General features: G+C 38.5%; 1 protein-coding gene across 3 annotated transcripts in view; it reads left to right on the top strand.

The window, feature by feature from the left end:
• The window catches only part of Pde3a (phosphodiesterase 3A, cGMP inhibited), a 257,594-nt gene that overhangs the window by 147,573 nt on the left and 88,167 nt on the right, over positions 1 to 21,854 (top strand). For all 3 annotated transcript variants that reach the window (NM_018779.2, XM_006506979.4, XM_011241595.3), the window contains exon 2: positions 8,341 to 8,391. In NM_018779.2, coding sequence (NP_061249.1) covers positions 8,341 to 8,391 — 51 coding nt within the window. The remainder of the gene's footprint in view (positions 1 to 8,340; positions 8,392 to 21,854) is intronic.

Here is a 21,854-nt window from a genome sequence, read left to right on the forward strand (position 1 = left end):
GTCAGTGAGAGAAGCCATCTAAAAAACAAAAATGCTGGATGATAACTAAAGATCAACATTCAAAGCTAATCTCTGTCTTTAAACATCACCATGTACTTACAGAGACCCCCCCCACACACACACACAGCAGACTTTTTAAAAGTAATTGAAAGAAACTCCCATTTCTTTCCTTTTTTCCCCCTTTGTTAATTTTTCTGATAGCATAAGAGGGAAAGACAATATTGCCCTGGGATATTCAAAAAGGCATTTGTTTGACTTTGGGAAAGATTCTAAAAGCAAGAAAAGCTGAGACTAGTAAATTGGAAAAGCTCACTCACTTTGCCCTGTGTGCTCCTTAAAGCTTATTTTCCGGGCTCTTGGCTCTGTTTTGTATAATGTAATCTATTCCTCTGCCTCCCCTATGAAACCTCCAGTAAAGTCAACATCTCTGATGATGTCCTGTAACCTGGAGCTAATTTGGGGGATAGGAGGGTGATACTGAAGAAGCTGCAATGAAGGCAGGCAGGTGGCCTATCTAGTCCACCCAAAGGCAGCTAGCTGATAATGTCTCCTAGTTTAGCCATGAAATTATGAAGGACAGTAAATTGTTTTCTACATGATCTGTATTATATCTTGCAAAATCTCAGGTCCTGAATGTAGAATTCTGGAGGGCAAAGAAACAAAGGCGTGTGAGTCTCTGTGATTCTGTTAACTTATCTCTGACCTCATCCAATGAAAAGCAAACAGCCATTGCCCCTTATTTGCAGAGGGCAAGGTAGTCGTGACATCTCACTCTGGGTAACCAGCAACTGAAGAAAGGGACATCAAGAAACAAAGCACACAGGGCTGCACTGGCCCGAATGCTCAGTTGTGTATCTCCCCAGTCCAGAGAGCTTCACTTTAGCAGACCTTTGTACACATGGAACCAGCAAGGCAGCCATATTCTCACACAGGATTCTGGAGGGAGGAGACCTACCTATAAAGAAATGAAAGAGCACATGCCAGAGGGATAACATGCCAAGGCTAACGAAATCTGAGGTTCCTCACCACACAGAATACTCCTTGACTGTCACACTTAACTGTCATAGAGATGAGAGGCTATACCCACCCAAGCATTCATTACATTGAGTCTCTCCAACCTCCCACTCCCTACATGGCCAAGGATCCCACACAAAGCGTTCCATGTACCGAGCCCATGTCCTATGCCCTGACACATTTTATAACTCTCAGAACACAGAAGCTCATGGAACAAGGCAAAATATAATAAGTTGTATTTGGCAACTCATAGAAGATGCCTCTAGGTAGAGTTAAGTCAGAGTTTAGGCCAAGGAGAATTCCCAGTATCTCAGTCATTTATAGGGAATGCTCTTTAGGGTGTATTTGTTTTTGTTTTTGTTTTTTTTTTCCTTGCTCTTGGGATGAGGTATGTATCAAATATAGATCTGTGACTACACATATCCGATTCCTTTTAAATGGTGGTCTAGGGACCCTCTGTTGCTCCTTGCAGGCTCTGTTCTTGGTCCTGTACCAGCTGTATCCTGTCTGGTGTGCGCGCCCTCCAGGTCTATGAGTGTGTCTGTCTTCACTTTCTCCAGGTCTGTGAGGGAGGCCATCTTTCTAGGGGACTTCCCTGGCTCGCTTACAGGAATAAGCTCTGTGCCCAGCTGCACTCCCATCATCCTGCGATAACTGCAAACCTTTCATCTGCATCAGGACCGCATGGGCTAGCAGCTTCTGTGAATGTCTTACCTCTTCCTTCAGGAGCTCATGAGAGCCGAGGAAGGAAAAGTACATTTGATTTTGTTCACTGCAATATAAGCTGTGGGTGCATCAGTGCTTTGCACATCCTTGCCATACTATAAATACTTGTTTAGTGAATAAAACAAAAACAAAAATAAAACAAACAAACAAACAAACAAAAAAACCAAGTAGTTAAACAGCAGGCCTAGTTACATTTTGACTTCTTCCTATATAAGTTACCTTTGTATGTTTAAAAAAATATGTGTTAGCCTTCTTAAAGTCAATCAGGGCAACTGCTCAGAAGCCTGAGGCTAGAAGATCACAATGGCATCAAGGCCAGTCTAAGCTACAGAGTTCTAGGTTGGCACAGTCAAAGTGAAGCCTGACTGCTCCCACTACCCCCCGTCCCTGCCCCCCCCACACACACCTGAAGGCAAAACATATTTCTTAGAGTGCCTTAAAACTCAGCCCTGTTGACTTTCAGTCTCCATCTTTACTTTGGGCCACTAGGTCATGCTGGGGTTTGAACCTGTGACCTTTCCAGCTATGCCACTGTAGCCCAACCCATTTAAAACGTTATTTGGAGATAACACCCCCACTCATTTGTTCAGGAAGGTGTTTAATGTGCTTTGTACCCCAAGCATGCTTCAGTTTGCACTCCTGAGTAGCTGGCAGTATAGGCTTGTGGTATGAGGCTCAGCTAATGATTCCTGCTATGTTTTTAACATATATACTAGGAATAATTTCTTCTTTCCTATAGAGTCATGAGTTCCCCTGCAGCTCTTGAGCTTCATTTACAATCCTCCCATGAAGCCCAAAGCATTTATTTTTATATAAACGATTAGTGGGGAGAGGTCACACAGTGAGACTCTATCAATAATAAATAAAGATATTGTGCCAGCTCTTGTTGTTTCTCACGGCACCCTTAGAAATATCTGTGCTCAGAGAGAACCGTTCTGTTTTCTCATTGCCTTCTCTGCGGCTCCTGTGAACGTCTTGAATTCTGTGCTTGGCAGTGGTTTTGTTTTCCTTGGAAGTCAGCACTGTGCAGCATACTGCTTGCAAAAGTCTGTGATGCAGAAATTTATTATTGAAAAGAAGATGGAAAGAAGGGAGAATTTTTACTCTGTAAAGATGAAAATGACTTGGGGTCAAAGGGCTGGGATGTTTTAAATACTTTATCTAACAGACTTGTCTCTCTTGAAGAATGTATAGTTTGTTCACAAGGAATAAACTTAAGAATCTGTATTTTACGCATTACAAGAACTGGGAAAAAAAAGCCCACAAGGAATCTCTCTCTTTCTTCTCGCTTCCCACCCTGTCCCTCCCTCCCTCTTCTCCCCCCCTCCCTCTTCCCTCCCACCTTTCTCTGGATTTAGGAATTTTGCCTGCCCGTGTATATATAGGCTTAACCCTGATGGCCTGAGTATCCTCATTCCTTCTGTAAGATAATTATCAAAATGTCATTCCTCCAAGGAGTGATCATAGTGAATAGCCAAAGGAAATGTTTAAATAGATGGTGACAGGCAAGCATTTTTCTCTTTCTATGTTCAGTAGCCATGGATCCTTAACTCCCAGAGTTTATGCATTTTCCAGAGCTCATCTCTTTCTCTTGTATTTAGCACATCTTAAAGCCATATACATTCTTCTGTCAAAGGAGTTAATACTTTCAGATAGTTTTCCCAGAATTGCTTAGGTGCCCTGCTGCTATTCATTTATCTCAAAGGTTTAGTCCATTCGGGATAGATTGAAAGAAGAAAAATGCCTGTTTTTTTGTACTTCTGTTCCTGGTTGTCTTTGGGTCATAAATGTCTGTCGTCATCATTGTTTCCTCCTCCTCCTCCTCCTCTTCCTTACCCTCTCTCTCCTCTTCCTCCCCCTCCCCATCCTCTTCTCTTCCCCTTCCTCCTCCCCTTCTTCCTTTTCCTCTTCCTCCTTCCTTTAAAAATCTAGTCCCCTGACTGCTTTGATCATCTGTAAGATAACACTAAATCTATCAGATTAATCAAAGGAATATGTGAGTTTATTATTGACAGAATAACATGAAGTCCATGTGCTTTCATATGTGTCCTGTTTTCCTTAATATTTCTTTTAGCAATATTTTAACTCTCAATCACTCATCAACAGAGTGGTCTGCAGAACATCTAAGCACTTTGTAAACCCCCCTGCCCTGTGGGGTCCTGTATTCTCAGAAATACTTACTACCACTTTTGCATTAAGCACAGTCACAGAAAATACTGCAACAATCCCCATGCACTCCATGCTGAAATAATAAATGATAATTTGAGCTCAAATTATTTTAATTAAAAAATAGAGTTTAAGGGTTAAAGTCTTAAACCTGTAGGGAGAGATGCCCAGTTAATTTTCTTTAATGCCCTTCTTGTTTAGAGATCTCTCCGGTATCGCATTTATTATAGTTAAAATGAATTCCTTCCATAAGATGTTCATATCATATGAACATGTCATATGGAGTTCTACATGTAACTTTTGATGACCTTAATAACAGTAGTCTACAGTAAAAAACAAAAAAGAAGCAAAAACAAATGAAGAAAACTAAAAACACAGTCAAGGCTTAGTGAGGTGGCTCGGTATTTAACCACTGCTCTTTTAGAGGACCTGGATATGCCTCCTGGTGTGCATGTGTGCATGCGCGCGCTCACAAACACACACACACACACACTCTCTCTCTCACTCACACACACTCACTCACACACATACACACTTATGTGCACACATACTCACACACACATACACACACGCACACACACACTCACATATACACATGCATTCTCATATGCATACACACTCATGTGCACACACACACTCACACACGTACACATATGCACACACACTCATATATACACATGCACTCTCATATGCATACACACTCACTACACACACACACACTCACACACATGTACACACTCACATGCATGCACACACTCACATGCACACACAGCTCCTGACAACCATCTTTACTAAAGTTGCAAGGTACCTGATGCCCTCTGCCTGTCACTACAGGCTTCTGTATGCATACTGAGCACAGAAGCTCAGGCAGGCACACTCACATAAAATAAGTCTTTAAACATACCACATTCTTGCTCAAATCCTACCTTTTAAATATAATGTCATATAAGTGTTTGTAATAGAATAAAATATAATTCATCTACGCTAATGTTCTCTCATTACTTTATCACATGATGCTGGGAAATTCCTGTCTCTGATAGATAACACACTTGACCAGTTATTATTATATTTTTAAAGAAAGGTCAAAATTTAGACAGTGAGTTTTTGCAGAAGGGTTTTTGGAAGTTCAGATTTACAAACTACTGAGCTGATCTTTTCTTGTGTAATACATTATGATCCGAATTGGTGTACAATTGAAAAATAACATTATTCCTGGGCTAAAGATAGTTAAGATATTTAAGATGTAAGTGATGGGGTAGAGGAGAAACTTCATGCTTTCCTCATTTTCTGTTCTGAGAAAAACGTTGCCTTCTTGACTTGATGCTACAGCAAATATTCTGTCTTTAATTCATGGGGTTTAGATTATGATTTTTACTTAGAAATTAATTTATCTGTGTTTACTGTGACAGCCATGGGTAGCAGACTTTGCCAGTTTATTCTAACCCGGCTGGTTTGAAATCAGTAGGGCAGGTGATCATCTCACCAGCCAGCCTCCTATAGAGTATTCTTTCCTAAATATTTTTAAAAATCACATTGCCACCAGTATAGGTTTGCTCTAGCCTGCCACCCATCTCTCCATACATACATCCTTCCTGGTGTTAGTACACGCCAATTGTAAGGTCACAATGGGGCCTGTCGTTGATGTGTGTCAAGAATTGCTTTTGAGAGTTCTAGAGAACAAATAAATGGCTTTATTTAAATATTTATAAACCATACTGATTATTTGATTAATTGATTTGTATTTGTGAACCTCATAAGCAACTTTAAATTAGAATTAATGAGCACTTGCCACAAAAGCAATGCCCATAAATCAGAAATTTAAAAATTAAAACATTAAACAAATCTGAATTGTGTGAGCATTTAATTTTGAATAATAGTTGGCTAATTTTGCCCGAATTATGTGCTAGCCAAACTATAATTAAATCATTACAATAACGTTGCTGAGGGCAATGATCAATTGTGTCTTGTAAAATGAGGAGCATGAATTACCTTAGTTATTTTGACTTATCATGCCACAAAGATTTTTTTCTATGCAATTTTGGTCAAAGAGTCTAAAGTCAAATTTTAATTGCACTCTGCAAATTAATCTCATGCTATAACTTATTGGTTGATTTGTATTCTGTTGTATAACAGATTTTGGCAGATTGTTGTTACTGGACTTTTATATTTTGATTTACTTAGTTCAAAGGGCATGCTTTTTAAAAGATATCTTTATTTCTAGTTTATGGGAATGAGTTATTTTCCTGCATATATGTATGTGCACTGTGTGTGTGCCTCTTGCTCTTGGATGCCCTTTAGATTTCCTGGAACTGGAGTTTAGGAGAGTTGGCTGTAAACTACCATGTAGGTCCTGGAACTGAAGCTGAGTCTCCCTTAAGAGCAGCGAATGCTCTTAACCAAGGGCCCATATTTCTAGCACTAAAAAGGGTATACGTTTTCAAGGAAAGCCTATTTGCATATATATATATATATATATATATATATATATAATATACATGTATAATATATTTATCTATTTGCATTTGCTGTAAGCCAGGAAAATCTTGTATTACTCTTCTTCTTTGCTTTCTACCATGTAGTCATGGTGATAAGTTTACTGTTTTAATAGGCAACAGAAGCACCTTCCTTCCTTTCATTTCCAAGAAAACTAACATTTTTCCCGTAAGTTAATTCGAGTTGAATCTTTTTTATCTTTTTAAAATCGGTGCTGGAATCAAAGCGCTTCTTCTTTTGCTGAGCTGCAGCCTCCTAACTTTCACATTTGTTTTATAAATTGGTGGTGTGCCTTCTTCAGCTTTTCTGCTATAACATTCGAAGTAAATATAGCATCCAAATAAGCAGAGGTGGCTATCATCTTATATGTTATATGTTATATATCTTATATGTTATATTTTATTTTTGAGGCAGGGGTGGATTTTAATACAAAACTTTCATGTAGACCTAAGCACATGGATAAGAGAGAAAGGCGCTTGGAGAAAGGCCAGTGTGCACTCAAGGGCGGTTACATGAGCTTTTCAACAGAAAGCCACCATTAATTTTCCTTTTGGTGTCTAAAAGTTTACTTTCTCATCCAATATCCATTACATAGGACATTATTTTCTATATGTGTCATTCTGTATATTACACTCTTAGACCCAATCCCCCAGTACGACTTATGCCTTTGTTATCATAGTCATGCCTTCTTCAATATTATTTAAAATATTCTGTTAGGTTTTGATGAACTTCACTTGTGCCTGTCTATTTGAGCGGCATAATCAATGTATAGAATTCAGTCTTCTACAGTAAGGATTTTTAGCCATCAGTTAAGCCTTGGCATTTTTTCTGCACAGATGTCTGTTTTCCAGGGTTCCATTCAAAGGCACACTGCTGCTTCCCGTTACTGTGGCAGCTTGCTACTGTATCCACTGAGGGCTCAGGCTGCACACCAGAGACTGAGGGATGTGGGGGGATGTATCTGCTTCTTGCTGTTGGTGAGCTTCCTGGCTGTAAGTGGCCCTTCAGTTTGTAATTATGGGAAGTGTGTGTGTGCAGGGGAAATGAGTGATGTCTCATTCCTCTCAGTTCCTATAAAGATGTATATTTTTTTTTCCTGAAAACAATTACTTTTTAACAAATAAAAATTCTGCAGTGTAGGTGAAGTCTCTCAGAGCTGTTCTTATTTTGGGGATAACTTGATACTACTTGATACTTTGTTTTAAAAAATATAAGCGTTAAATTTTGTAACTTGAGGGAACATTTCCTGTTAAATGAGTTGATTCTGGGTGTTTTGTTCTATTTCTTTTGTTTGTTTTGTTTTGTTTTTGTTTTGCCTTTTGTTGTTTGTTTTGTTTTGATTTGTGACAGTCTCATGTAGCTCACAGTGGCCTCTGACTTGTTTTAAACTCTGGTCCTTCTACTCCCACCTTTCTGTTGCAGGGTCGAAGGTGTGTACCGCACAGGTGTGTACCACCATACTGGCTCTTCACTGTACACCTTGAATCTGCCACGTTTTTGCGGGGTTACCAATACCAAAAGAGAATTGAGGATAACTGAAACTGAGATTGGCCTGCAGCTGCTCCTTACAGACAGTGCTTTAGACAGCCTCGCTGGGTGACTTACGGTGTTTATTTCCCTTGGCAGCCACAGGCTTGCTGACATGACGTTTTGCATAATTTGACTTGTATTTAGGATTTCTCTGGCAAAGATACTAAAGCCATAAATAGTGTATTCTTCCTACTAGAGATATTCAGGTACCTTTGGCACTAGTATAGTTTGAAATGCTAGCTATCAAGGCAATGTATTCCTTCATGTTAATTTGCTCATGATGTCTACTTGATACCATTCCTATTAGAAAACAGATCCAGCAGTTTAATTATTCTTTCAATGCCTGAGTAAGAATCCTGGCCACATAAAATATGCACCTAACTTACCATAACTACTGTCTTGTCTTTACAGCTCATGGGCCATTCAGAATGGGACCACAAGAGAGGGCCACGAGGATCCCAGGTAAGTGCCCTCTCTTTCATTTTCTTAGGTCCTGTTTCTTAATGCTTTGAAGAATAGATGCTGTGAAATTCAAGAAATAATAGCAGACAGAGGAAGAGGCAAAATAATTTTGCCATTTGTTTTTATTTAAGCTAGCTTCAGTTAAAGTCTGGACCTCAAGACCCACAGGCAGATGCCAGTCTGTTCCTCCCGTGACCTTCCTGGTCTTCCAGACTGCTCTGTGTTTATGTGCATGCGAACTTTATATCCCTCTCGACTCTGCAGAAGGCGTTGTGATCAACAGCCCACTCTCTGGACCTCATTCACTTCCTTTGATAATTTTCCATGTGCTCTCTTCTTCCCCTCCTCGATCTTCCTGTTTCTGGTTAAACATTCTGAAATATAATCAGGGGCAAACTATGAACTAATTAAAAAAAATTTTGTCTCCCAATTAATTGTCTTTGTCTAAGGAATAGAGAGATGAAAGGACCTATTATTTTTGAAAAGAAACAAATTCTAACCCCTTCTATATTACCAGACTGTTTTCATTGTCTTGTTTTATGTCTTAGGCAAAAGGAAAAAGCTTCCATGACGCATTTATTCCCTTTAATGACCTAATTAGACAATGTGGATATGGTTTCCTTCCATAATTACATTGCCTGACAGAGTAAAGGCTGCGTTTCGCACTCAGAGGACCCCCTTTTCTCTCGGGATATTTTGTAAAGACGTAGAAGATATATTTTTCTCATAGCCGCCTCTGATTACCTGACTGTAAACATGACCACACACACACACATACAAGAATATGTGGCTGGAAATTCTTAGCCCTACGTTCACATATGTGAATGTAACGTGCAGTAAATGTCTGCTTGTTGTCAAATGTGGGCCACTCCTGGGTGTATTTCAAGTATCTGTATGTGCCTGTGTCCTCACTGTGTGTGTGTATAACTCTTCACTTAGATCACTGGGAAAATGATGTCAACTCAGTGGGTTGTTTCAATGCTGCTGTTGGAAGACCTGATTTTATTCTATTTATTTTATTTACTTCAACTTTTATTCAATTTTTAAAAAAAAACTTTTTTATTAAGCATTTCTAATGAGGATGTTTAGGTAAAATCTTACTGAATATATAGTATTAACCCACAGACATGTAGTAGAAAATCAAACTAATACTATGAATCTATTATCATAGAAGCTGTGATTCTTTTCATCTATAACAGTTGAATTAATGAGTAATATAAGCAAACTCAAATCAGGATTATCCTTTGTCCTGTGCCTTCTTCTCTGCTTCTGATTCTCTGGCACTTATCTCTCTGTTCATATCTTTAACAGCTTACGTCACAGCCTGCTGCATTGTGGGTAGTGAGTTGTTGACATTAACAGAATAAATTCCATATGAGTGAAAACCACTAATAGAAAGAAACAGCACCAGGCTGAGATATGGCTCAGTTATTAAGAGCAAGAACTTTTCTTGCAGAGGACGTGAATTTAGTTCCTAGCACTCACATGAGGTGACTCAAAAAAGGCCTGTAACTCCAATTCCAGGGAATCCAATGTCTCTGAGCTCCAGAGGCATAGACATACACAAAACAAACTGCACATATACAAATCTGCACACACACAAAATTGCACATATACATACAAAACTGCACATACACACACAAAACTTCACATAAACAAAACTGCATATATACACAAAAAAACTGCACATACACACAAAAAACTGCACATATACAAAACAGCACATGCACAAAACTGCACATACACACAAAGTCTATACATATAGAAAATATTACATACAGTCACAAACTATACATGTATAAAATTGCACATACAAAACTGCACAAATTAAAAAGAGTTATCAAAATAGTTAATAAATAAACAGCATAAATAATTCTGTAGTTTCTGATTGTTACTGCCTAAATCCTTTGATGTCCAAGCAACTTGTTGAAGATATGTACTGCCAAATGAATGTAGTAAAATATATACATATATTGTTTTTTAAAGTATGCTTGCCTCTAAAGGCCCATTGTGCTATAATTTATTTATATTAAAGTTGGGTTTGGTCACACTGTCATATAAATTATAAGAAAAAGTATCCTCTCATTAGTTGTAAGTTTAAAAGAGATCACAGAGTAAGGCAAATTATATTCTAAGTATTATATATAAGTGTAAAAGCTTACAATTTTATATGTAAAAGTGTTTCCATAAATTTCATAAAACTTAGATGACTTTAGAAAGCCTGCTTGGTTCTGAAAAGCAAAAGAGTTAGCTGAGTTAGCTAACAATACAATCCCCTGCTCCAAGTAATTGTATCATGCACAGCAGGGACTTCTTGTACCTTTCCACCAGTGGAGTGATTCTTAATTTAGTATACCTTTGTCGCACTGAGCCTTCAAGTAAGATGGAAAATGTCAAAGGAAAAATGCTCACTAAGAAGTAAGAACAGTCAATGGTAAACCCTTCATCCTTCCAAAATTCCAGAAAGCTACATGGAGCACTAAGTAACAAACTCTGACCTAATTCACAGTTTTTACTACATCACTGTCATAAGAAACCAAAAGCGTTGGATTGACCATTAGTCCCCTCTTCTCTTCCTGTCTTTTTAAACACATATAATATTCTCAAAAGCTTCTGTCTTTCACAGGGTATGTCAGTCATGCTTCATCAGAATGCCTATTGTGTAATATTTACCCAACACTCCAAGGCCTTAGTGAAATCCAATCTCATTTTGGTCTAATTTAGAATGGGTAGAATGGGTTACAAGCACTCACTCTATGTTAATACCTGCGGGCTATGGTTTGAAATAGAGCAGTCGTGTGGGTGTGGAGAGATGGCTCAGTGGTGAAGAGCATGCACTACTCTTGCAAGAGGATCTATGTTCCATTCCAGTATGTCAGATAACTGACAACTGCCCGTAACTCCAGCTCCGGGGAACCTGAAACCCCATGTCTCCTAGGACCTGACACACACACACGCATACCCAGCTGCACAGACCCATAATCACATACATGATTAGAAATAATAAAATAAGTATTGAAAAGAAATAGAACCGTTTCTTTTTTCTACTTGTAATTCCCAAATAAGGCATCTGGCAGAAAAAATACCCAGTAAATAAAGAATATGTAATGGAACTTTGGTGATGGAAGATAGTTCTTTCTGTCTCATGGAATTATGAATACTTCATAGAAATGGTACCAGCAGAGACAAGCCTTAGTTGTTAGGCAAGTCTCCAGAGTACACAGAGGGAACAGTGGATGATGCTATTCGAATAACATTCTGAAATGGGACATAACTGCGTATTTGCGAATTTTCTTCATAGCTTTACTTTGAAACCTATTGGGTAAGGATGTTACCTGATGTGAATTCTACACAATATTGATGGGAACAGGTATTATCACAGGAATTATTCTAAAGGGCTGAGACACAATGCCATATGACATTAATGAGATCATAGGGGGAATATAAGGATGGTCAAGTTAGAACACTGGGAGATGCTGTGTCACAACAGAGACCTTCAAAGCGGGGTTGGCAGTGTTAGTGCGAGTGCCAGCAATGAGCAGCCAGGATGGTAATTCCAGAAGGAAGCTTCACACAAATACGCGAGGGACTACTCTAGCTGTACTGCAGCCAGAGGAGAACAAATGTCAATCTGGAAATGCTAGTTGTGCATGCGATAATTTAACTACAGCAGCAGATAGACTCCCAGAAGAATATCTGAAGAGAAAAACAGAAGAAAGGCCAGTTCTTGGGAATTACTCACTGGTCAGGCTGAGAGGAAGCCAGGGAGGGAGGTACTGTGTGCACATGATGCACATGAAGTCAGCAGTGGGAGAAAATGAGTCAGAACTGAGCAGTACTGTCAGAGAGAAGAGGGCTAAGACCATAGACGCAACAGAATGAAAATGATGGGAATAACTTTGGTTTGCTTTTGATAAAGAGGTGATGTTTTAAAGGGGAATCCAGGAGTTGAACCAGGATTAGGGTGAGATGGAAAAAGCTTTTTTCAAAAGAAAGGTAGAATTGTGGAGAGAGCCAGGGACAGAAGGGAATTAAATGCTGAGTGTCTATCATGGCGGACACAAGAAATGTGAAACAAAGCATCAGAGTAGCTCCATAGTTGCCTAATAGTGGGGGAGTCTGCTGATCACAGTACAGAGTGCACCTGTGCACAAAGGGCTCCCTTTGACTCCTGTGTATAAGGTTTTCTTTCACACAGCCCACCTCTCCCTCCCTCTCCATCCCAGCCATATATACCACTCCAGAAAACCTGAGCATATTCCCAGATGAACAACATATTGGAGAATGCCCCCAAAGCATATGCAAATGTGGAAAAGCTTTGGAAAATAATATCTGTCCCACAGCTGGAGAAGGAATGGTGACCAGTCATACAAAATGATTAGCAGGCTTCTGACCCAAGGCCTTTTCCTTTTTGGGGGAGGCAGGGTTCAGTGTGGGAGATCTTGAGTGGTTGAAATAATGTTACAGATGTCAAAAGATGAGCTAGCTTGGGGTATGAACATTGAGAAATCCTGGCAGGAATAGAGGTGACCATTCACACCTGTCATTCCTCAGCATTTAGGAGAATGAGACAGACAGAAGGGTCACACAGAAATTGAGAGCCGTCTGGGCTTGAGTAAGGGCAAGACCTTATCTCAAGAGTTAAATAGTTAATTGTTGGGTATGTAGATAGCTAACTTAGAAGAAACTATAGAACTTTTTTTTTATCAGCAGTTCTGAATTTTCTGAGTGACAAATTCTTATGTGTTTTATTCTAAGAAAGGTCAGCACACACTGTTCTTACACAGGATCCAGTTTTGGTTCCCATCACACACACTGATGATTTACACTCTCTGCAACTCCAGTCGTAGGGGATCTGATACACTGTTTTGACCTCCATGGGTACTAGGCACACAAACTGTACATAGATTCAGAGACAAACCCTCTCTAAAACCTCCATGGGTACCAGGCATGCAAATGGTGCTCTCATACATGGACACAAACACTCATACATAAACAATAAAAGTTAACAAATCCTTTTTAAATAGTAAAATCTAAATATACAAAAATATTTTTTAAATAGAAAAGCATGTATATACAGGCGAGTGATATGGCTTAGCTGGTAGAGTGCCTGATCTCAAACCTTAGGGTAACCTGAGTTCAATACCCAGGACCTATGTATTAGAGGGAATCAGTTCCTACATTTGTCCCTTGGACACATAGATGTATATGAACAATAAGTACATGTAATTTTTAAGAAAAAACATGACATTTTTTAACTTTTGAGGAATCAACATTGAACAAAATAATTTCCATCTTCATATAGTTGCAAGGAAACAAGTTTTGTTAACATTTAGTTTTATCTAAGGTCAACTTTAATCTTTAACCAGGATAGAGTTAATTTCTTGAGGATTCTTCTAGATGCTTAAAAATAAGAATTTTCTCAAATTTCCCTTCATCCCTCAAGGTTATATCATATATGAATTATTCAGTATCAAAGTTATTGTAATCTTTTTTATATCAAAAACTACCTCTCTTACTCTGAATAAAGTCCACCGCCTACTTGCATATCCTTGTTAAGATTCAGCAAGAATTTTATTTAAGCTTGTTTGTGTTATAGTCAATAATTCTCTGACTTAATCCATCAGCTTACAAGATGCAGTTAATCTTTGTGGTTTCTACTTTCTGCTTTTGGAGCATCTGCTCTCAGTTGTTAGATTATCCAAATATAGGAAAAATGCTAAATGATAAATAAACTTCCAGGATCACTCAGATATCCTTCGTGTGGCGCCGTTCCCAGTAATACCACATGAAGTCAGGGCATGACATTCTCAGAAGGCAATTATGCCTCCCCTCCCCCTTAAATTCTTGATGAAAAACTTTCCAGTGGAAAGTTAAAAAGAGCAACTGAAAAATACTATCCTACAAAAGGTACTTAGCTGCCGGGGCAGGGTGGGGCTTTCAAGAACCCCAAATTTACTTATCACATGGTCGATGGTCTAGTTTGTGGATCTATGAACTCCCTACCATTTGGACAAATGGGAAACTACAGTAATTTTATTTATCAATAAGAACTTACAGGTTCTTTTTCTTTTTCTTTTCTTTTTTTCTTTAGTGTATTATTGATGTCGTACTGACAGCTAGGCTTTGTCAACTTGGTGTGATTGAAGTCTTGCTTTAGATAATGAGGTTCTGGTTTTACTGCTTATAAATAATTGAATTTGTTAATATGCAGAGCATAAAGGTAGGTGAATAATTGGTGGAAAATGTTAATGTACTAGGATCCTAGTATCCTTCAAAGCAGCCTCTGAACTATGTTAGTGGCAGGGCCGTTATTGTCTGTGGCATCCTGGTGATGCCAGTCTATGAAAATAGACTCTGCTGTGTGTGCAGAAGGGGGTTGGTGACTATGGAATGAATAGCTTTGGCACCTCACATAGAAATACAAGAGTTGCTCATCTGGTGTTCACCACTACAGTCTCAGGTTCAGTATGTAGGCCACACTTCACTTTTGAAGATCATATTCACCTCCCTGTGAAGTTGTTTTTCTCTCAGTGGGAAAATGTCCTCAGAAGCTGTGGGGAGAAAGGGTATTGTCTTCACACTCACACATGGAAGTGATTAACAGGAGGAGCACAGGAGAGAGGATGCTTCACAGGATGCTTCAGCCAAGCAGTGGCTGCATGGACCATGTGCTTCTCTGACCTGGTGCGCGACCTTGGGTCCATCGTTCTTTGTTAAAAGCCTTGGTCCTTTGCAGAGAACATCAGTAAACAGGAATCAAATGTGAATGCAGGAATAAAAGGGAAAATTGCCATTGGCATCTGTGCTTTCATTTGCCCCATGTTTATAGATTAGCAGACAAGTTTAATACTTATTGAATGGCCTCCTTATCCTGAGGACTGGGGGCATTATTCCCATGGCATGTGCAATGCCGGAGGAATGTTTTGCTAAATCACAACCTTGTAGGCCCTTATAAAAGGAACGAGAAGGGCAGGCATGCATAATGGTATCTATCTGCAGAAACTTTGAGTAGAGTAAGCAGTCTTTACATTTACCAAGTGCTCAAAACCAGCAATCCTTACTTCTTCCAGCCCCAGTATTTCCTGAACACGTCCGCAGTTTGAACTGCCACAATTAGAAAATGAAGTACAACATTATTGAGTGTATAGTCTTCTAAAGTAAATATATATACAAATTCTGCTAACTGATTTTGTAGGTCTATCGTTTCCCCCGTGACTTCCTAAAAAAAAAAAAAAGGCAAAAGAAAACACAGTAATTTCTGAGTGGATCCATTTTACCTTTGTATTGTTGACTCTGACAAAGGAAACTACTTTTAAACACTTTACCTGGATGGTTTTCTGTACTTGGTGACACAGAGGGGGATGTTTTTCAGTGACTGAGAGAATGTTCTCTGAAACAGAAATTGGGAGTTGTTTTCCTCTTCTACTTTCAAATAAAACTATAGGGTGGGAGGAAAGTTTAGATATGAACAGATTGCCATTGGAAGAGAAAAATCTCAGGCAAGGGTGTTATAGCTAGAATGAATTCATTTACCACACTTTATTTATGTGGTGGGGAAAAGGCCAGTTGACTAAAGAGGGTGGGTAGCCAGAGAGTATAAGAATGGGAATGGTTGATCTCTACAGGGACCACGGACACGTGTCACCCCAAAACAAGTCGACATATATGATGTTGGCATTTGCTTAGTAGACTTTTTAAAAGTCTCCATGAGGGGAAATGTTTTTTAAGTCTTTTATTAATGCATAGCCAGTTTTGTGTACAGTTAGATAGTTCTAATGGTATTATGATTATATTTATGGTACAGGATTTCAGCTTTTCTCTTTGCATTCACTATAAGAAAAAAAAACAAAATTATTTTAAAATATTCTTGATGTATTTAGTACTGCCGTCGAAGACGCTTGTTCTGTGTGTGTGTGTGTGTGTGTTTACATTGGATGGGTTAATGACATGGCCAGCAGGTAAAAGTGCTTGCTGCCAAGGCTTGATGGGCTTGTGTTCAGTGCCTAGATCCCATGGAAATTATATCTGTGTCTACAGATTGCTTGCTTATTCTGTTCTTAGCATTTAAAGCTTGAATCATTTCATATGTAAAGAAGCAAATACAAGGAGTGGATATCATACTAACTACTGAAACCAGAGCAGTAAATATCAATATTGTAGTTATTTTGAATGGAGTTTTGAATTTTCTAGGTCCTGGTATTTTGGGAGTTTGGTGTGGTATGGTGTGTGTGTGTGTGTGTGTGTGTGTGTGTGTGTGTGTGTGTGTGTGGACACACATGCACACGCACATGCGTATGATTTTTCAGCATTTGTGTATGCATGAATTATATTGTGGTATATATGTATGTGTATATCTGTATGTGTATGAGCATATTGATACATTATGCAATGGACAATTCCTGAAAATTTTTAGTGTGCTGCAATTTAAAGTTTGTTCTTATTGGAAATCCGCAGGCTATCAAACTCCAATCAAAATACTTTGCTGACAGGCTCTGTGGCTTCACAGCTGAGTTCTTCTGGTTTACATTTCACACTTGGACCTCTGCAACTATTTCCAACTTATGCCACAGAGTTCTTTTCTTTTCCACTTATGAAAATCCAGAGTTTAGAGAGAGTTGTTTATGCAGCCTCAGTGGCACACGGTTTGAGAGTGATTTGAAAAGGAGACTGTTTTTTAAAAAAAGCATCTCAGGGGATGGTCTCTGAGATACAGACTCAGGGGATGGTCTCTGAGATATAGACAGGTTCCCCGCTCTAGAAGGGAACTAAAAGAATCAAGAGGATATGCAAGTAGTGAAAGTGCTATTTCTCTAGGCAAGAGATGAAAAGATGATGGCTATCAAAGACCACAGAGTTGGGCACAGTGGTACCTGCCTACAATCTCAGAACATGGGAGGCAAAGGCAGGAAAATCATAGCAACTTCAAGGCCAGCCAGTTATAATGTATGAGTTGATTTCAGTAAATTGTGCTGAACTGCTGTGTTGAAGAAATGTGTGCTAATTAGTAAGATAGCATCCTTCTAGTGTTCACTGAAGTATTTTAAAGCTTAAATACTAAGCCTGCCTTCCCTCTATATACAAACCCAAATGTTAAAATTTTTAAAGGTAATATTTAAACCTCAGTTTTAGTTGGAGCATTGATTGCTAATCCCAGAGCATGTGAGTCCCCCCTTCCGTGCTCCCTTGTCCCACTTCTGCCTTGTCCCTTATCCCATGGAATTTTTATGTGAGAGAGTAATGCTGCCTCATGCCTCTCAGAGAGTGGGAATTTACAGTAGGACTTTAATAGAAGCCTATGGCACAGGATGGGACTGGGTTTTCACTATTTTTTGCTGTATCTTTGGCTTAAAATCAATGGAACAAACTGAACTTGGCATTGCTATTTATGCCCTCAAAGAAGAAAAATATATAATTTTGCCATTTCTGATGTTGGATCTTGGCACTGTGGCTTTTGTTTATGGAAAAAGACAGGAGTCAGAAAAGCATTATTTTAACTCTGAGGAAAATAGTCATATCAAAATGAGATTTCCTTAAAAAAGCATTTGTTCCTTCTTTGCAGATTTATTGCCATAAATATTGCTATTAATCTGTCTTGAAACAAAAATTAAGTTACTGTGTTATTTAAATAGCAGAGTATGTTTAAATGTAGGGCTGTAATCATGATGTCATTTGCACACACCTTGTTTGTGACCCGTGTATAGCAAACCCCTTCATTTTATGATGGGGATTGTATCATCTTAGTAAATCTTTTAGCATCATGGAGAATATTACATTTTAATAAAATGAGCACTGCATTTAATAAAAATGAGCACTATCATGGTTAAGCTTCTTGTGGGCATCACTGGCACACTTAAACCATGTGTTTATCTAAAGTGACTTGCTATCAAGTATTGCTAAAGAAAAATGAAGATATGAATAGGGTCTGAGATTTCTAAATGTTGAAAGCACATTCTCTTTTTATATATTGGGGATGGTGAGAATTATTTTTATGGAATGGGTTCTTTAAGCTTTATGAACTTATTATCTAAGGAGAATTTTGTTGTTTCAACAATGATTGTCCAAAATATTCAGTTCTAAACCAGTATTAGTGAATACTACAGAAAACTTCAGAGGAGGGCCCTTTAAATCTGCCCTTTTCTTTGTAGAAACTTTTGAATACAAGCAAACCATGAGAGGTTGGATCTCAGTTGTATTCTGCACAGACTGAATTAGCCATAGCTAGTTCTTTGGGGTATACTTTTCTATGGTCAGTATCACCAATAGACCTGCCTAGACTGACAAGGTCTGAGATGCAGCCAGGAGAACCTCATATTCAGAAGTTTATCAGGTGAAGAGAGGAGTGTCATGTTATACTATGTAAAGGTAAGGACTTGGCTGTGAATGGATCTTGTACCCATAGTGGCCTTTGTAGCAAATTCCATGGTCACAGCGAAATTCCCTTCCTGATCATCTCGGTTCATCTATTCACTGAGGGAGGGACTAGCATTATAGCTTGGTATCACCCACTTCTTCATTAGTCAAATGAAAGCTAGCGGCATCCTGTGAAGGGGTGAGATCAAAGTAACAAGAGTACAAACCATTGAGTTCAGAGACAGGGAAATGACAATGGAAATTGGTAGAGGTTTATCTTAACCTGCAGTATCAAAGCAAACCCTTTTTGTAAATCAGGATATCCATGCATGTCATAATCCACATGAAAGACTACCTAAAGTTGTACAGCACATCAGGTTCTTTTAGCCTTTATATCTCCTTCTGCACTTAGAAAAAGGATCCTAACATCTAGATGTGTTTATATTAAGTTAATGTAGAAGAAGGATTAATTTCTGCTATTTTTTGGTTCCTAGTTTCATTTTGTTTTGTTTTTCAACAACCCCGTATCCAAAATATGTGAAATTTTATGACTATGAAGAGCATCAGGTATTTGTAACTACTACTTTGTAACTTCATTAGCAGGTTTTCTGTGCCTGTGATAAATGCTGTTTTATTACTTAAGTCCATGTTCAGATGTCTGAACAACATCTGTTATGTATGTGACATTTAAAATGCTATGTGGAATTTTTCAAGAAATTTTGAGGTCCTCATATTTTTAAATCATCTAGATGGTATCTCTTATAATGATTATCATTCAGAATTCCTTCAGGACTGTCAAATGGGTGAAGAAACTGGCGGGTAAAAGGATGGATGAAGGGATGGGTGGGTAGATGGGTGAATGGGTGGATAAATGGGTGGTTGAATGGGTGGATAGATGGATGGATGGATGGTAGAAGGGTGGGTGAGTGGGTGGATAGATGGTGGGTGGATGGATAAATGGAGGGATGGACAGACAGATGGACAGATGGATAGATGAGACATATCATGGGCATCTGAGCTCATAGAACTTTGCTCTATCCTGTTTTACAAGTTGACTATAGTGGGGTCTTGTAACTGAAGGCTAGATAGACTTTCTATCAGTGTTTCTGGAAATCTGTTTTATAATAATATGAGTGACTCTAGTAAAATATTAACTTTAAAAGATTCTTTATTGTAGATAAGACATGGCTATGATATGTTCCAAATTACAATGTGAATAATATATGGTGGCAAAATATATGAACAACCCTTCTGTCCTATAATGATTTTCAATCAAAGAAGGATAGTTGAAAAACTTCAAAAAAATTGTAAGTACAGAAAGCAATCCAAAACAAATTTACCATGGGCTCATTTAACTCATTGTTAGGTACAAGGTACCCATATCAAAAGACTTCCTCAAAGATTTGAAATGACCTGTAGGAACTGTTGTGCTATCCCGGAATGTTTTTGGGGTTAGACCTCTTTAACACATTCTCAAGTAAAAATCAAATCTGTACCCCAAACCAAAAGACTATATGGTACTGTGAAATTATAGTCATTATCCAGTAACAATTTTTACATTTGTTTAAAATCCACTATCTTTCCTGCTATAAATATTTGATATGTTTCTGCCTTGATTGCATTTTTAAGACTTGAGGTTTTACATTAAGTTTTATGGAAGAATATAAAACTATGTCATAGGGCTAGAGAGCTGCTCAGAGGTTAAGGGCACTGGCTGCTCTTAGTACCAGAGTTTCAAGCCCCAGCACACACCTCTGTAACCTCAGCACCAGGGACATCCTACACTTCCTCTGGCCTTTATGGGTACTACACTCACAGACACATTCCCACATACACACAGGCATATGTGCACATAATTTTAAAACAAACATTTAAAAAAAATATGATCACAGTCTTAAGAAGGAAGTACATATCTTTCAAAAGGACTGCTCTAAACAGACATTTTATTTATACCTAAGGTATATAAATGATGCAGATGATTGTGGCACTCGGTGCAAGATCGGTTGTTAGTGTCGCATTAGTAACTGTAGATAAAGCATCTCTTCCTCCATTCCCTAGAGGTTATATTTGTCAACATATGGCACCCTCATCTCCTCAATTGTGCAGGGAGCACTCTTAATAAATAATCTACCTCTACTCAACACCTATTCTTATGTACTGGGTTTTTCTACAACCTTTTATTGACCAATTAATTGGTTGATTGCTTATTTTACTTACATGTGTGTGAGATCCACAGAGACTAGAAGAGAGTGTATAATTCCCCTACAGCTAATGTTAAATGAAGTAGTAATCTATCCAGTATGGGTGCTGGGAACTAAACTTAGATCCTCTGCAAGGAAAAGCACTTGTAACCACTGAGCTCTCTCTGCAGCCTTCAAACAGGATTATCAGTTGTGTGGAAAACAAACACTTTAGAATCATTGTCCTTTAAAAAAAAAAAAAAACCAATCTATCCAGTAAGGTGATTTCTCCTAACAGCAATGGTACAATTGCAACTTCTGCCAAGCCTGTCTTCCCTGAAGAGATTTCTTATGTATAGGAGAACTGGAATCAACCCTTCAATGCACCAAGTATGCAGAAGGCTGTTAAGGAGGCTAGTGTTTTATCATGGAGCCAGGATTACATCTGAATTACTGTGGCCTCTTTGGATGTAGCTAGTAGCCATCAGCTGGTGTCAAATCCCCTGTCAACTTCATTGACACTTCTGAAAGCCAAGGATTATAATTAGCCTGGAATTCACACTTTCAAAGAGTCACCCTGCCAGAGTCCACAGAAACTGGGATACTAGATGGCTGTGATGCAGAAAAGAATGGTTGTAGAAGAAACATTAAACTTTCTAGTTCCACAAGATGTGAAAGTGACCCAAAATGGTAGGATTAGCCTTTAAAAGACTTGGTTTTCTCATTCACAAGAGGAAATTACATCCATGTTGTATACTTTTTCTTGATATATAGCACTAGGAGGTCTTAAATAAGTAATGTGTGCAAAAAAACCCAACAGATTATTTTTCTTTTAAGACAAGGGTCTCAGTGTCTCATTCTATAGCCTAGGTTAACCTTAAACTTCCTGTGTATCCTGGGCTAGTCCTGAAATCTCGGTGATCCATTTGA

Source organism: Mus musculus, chromosome 6 (genome assembly GCF_000001635.26).
Source record: "Mus musculus strain C57BL/6J chromosome 6, GRCm38.p6 C57BL/6J".
Classification (NCBI taxonomy): domain Eukaryota; kingdom Metazoa; phylum Chordata; class Mammalia; order Rodentia; family Muridae; genus Mus; species Mus musculus.